The sequence below is a fragment of the Coregonus clupeaformis genome, chromosome 39 (assembly GCF_020615455.1).
Source record: "Coregonus clupeaformis isolate EN_2021a chromosome 39, ASM2061545v1, whole genome shotgun sequence".
NCBI lineage: Eukaryota > Metazoa > Chordata > Actinopteri > Salmoniformes > Salmonidae > Coregonus > Coregonus clupeaformis.
Genome location: NC_059230.1, coordinates 9,979,759 through 9,980,741, shown reverse-complemented (window position 1 = coordinate 9,980,741; position 983 = coordinate 9,979,759). Strand labels below are relative to the sequence as shown.

Here is a 983-nt window from a genome sequence, read left to right as displayed (position 1 = left end):
CTCCTTCCCTCCTTCCCTCACTCCCTCCTTCCCTCCTTCCCTCCTTCCCTCGCTCCCTCCTTCCCTCCTTCCCTCCTTCCCTCCTTCCCTCACTCCCTACTTCCCTCACTCCCTCCTTCCCTCCTTCCCTCACTCCCTCCTTCCCTCCTTCCCTTGCTCCTTCCCTCCTTCCCTCGCTCCCTCCTTCCCTCCTTCCCTCGCTCCCTCCTTCCCTCCTTCCCTCCTTCCCTCCTTCCCTCACTCCCTACTTCCCTCCATCCCTCCTTCCCTCCTTCCCTCACTCCCTCTGACACAAGTGCAATCTTTCTTTAGCTGCTGCTGCTATCGACTTTGATGATGATGATGATGATGATGATGATGAAGAGGGTTGGGCTGTGGGGAGTGCTCGGCAGGCCAATCCCTCTCCACAGTCACAGCGTTGGAACAGCTCCAGGCTGTGCTGTCCCTTCCTGCTGTGCCGGGTACACACCTCCCCATGCCTCAGCACTGGCTTACAGATCCTGCCCCAGAAGTGACGGGCACAACACAGACCTTCAGAACAGTCTGTAGACCTGAGACACGGGTCACCCACCTGACCTGGGGGGGGTAGAAGAGAGAGACTTCCCTGTTAGTTTAACATGTAGGAAACACTCTGACAGTAGAGAACTAGTCTCTCATGACAGACCCTGTTAGTTTAACATGTAGAAAACACTCTGACAGTAGAGAACTAGTCTCTCATGACAGACCCTGTTAGTTTAACATGTAGAAAACACTCTGACAGTAGAGAACTAGTCTCTCATGACAGACCCTGTTAGTTTAACATGTAGAAAACACTCTGACAGTAGAGAACTAGTCTCTCATGACAGACCCTGTTAGTTTAACATGTAGAAAACACTCTGACAGTAGAGAACTAGTCTCTCATGACAGACCCTGTTAGTTTAACATGTAGAAAACACTCTGACAGTAGAGAACTAGTCTCTCATGACAGACCCTGTTAGTTTAAC

At 51.4% G+C, this 983-nt stretch overlaps 1 protein-coding gene across 1 annotated transcript in view; it reads right to left on the bottom strand.

Annotated features, from left to right (window-relative positions):
• Positions 1 to 277: 277 nt before the first annotated feature.
• LOC121554232 (dickkopf-related protein 2-like) overlaps positions 278 to 983 on the bottom strand; it is a 2,960-nt gene continuing 2,254 nt past the window's right edge. The window contains exon 4 of the mRNA XM_045211807.1: positions 278 to 576. Within this exon, the coding sequence (XP_045067742.1) occupies positions 278 to 576 (299 nt within the window). The remainder of the gene's footprint in view (positions 577 to 983) is intronic.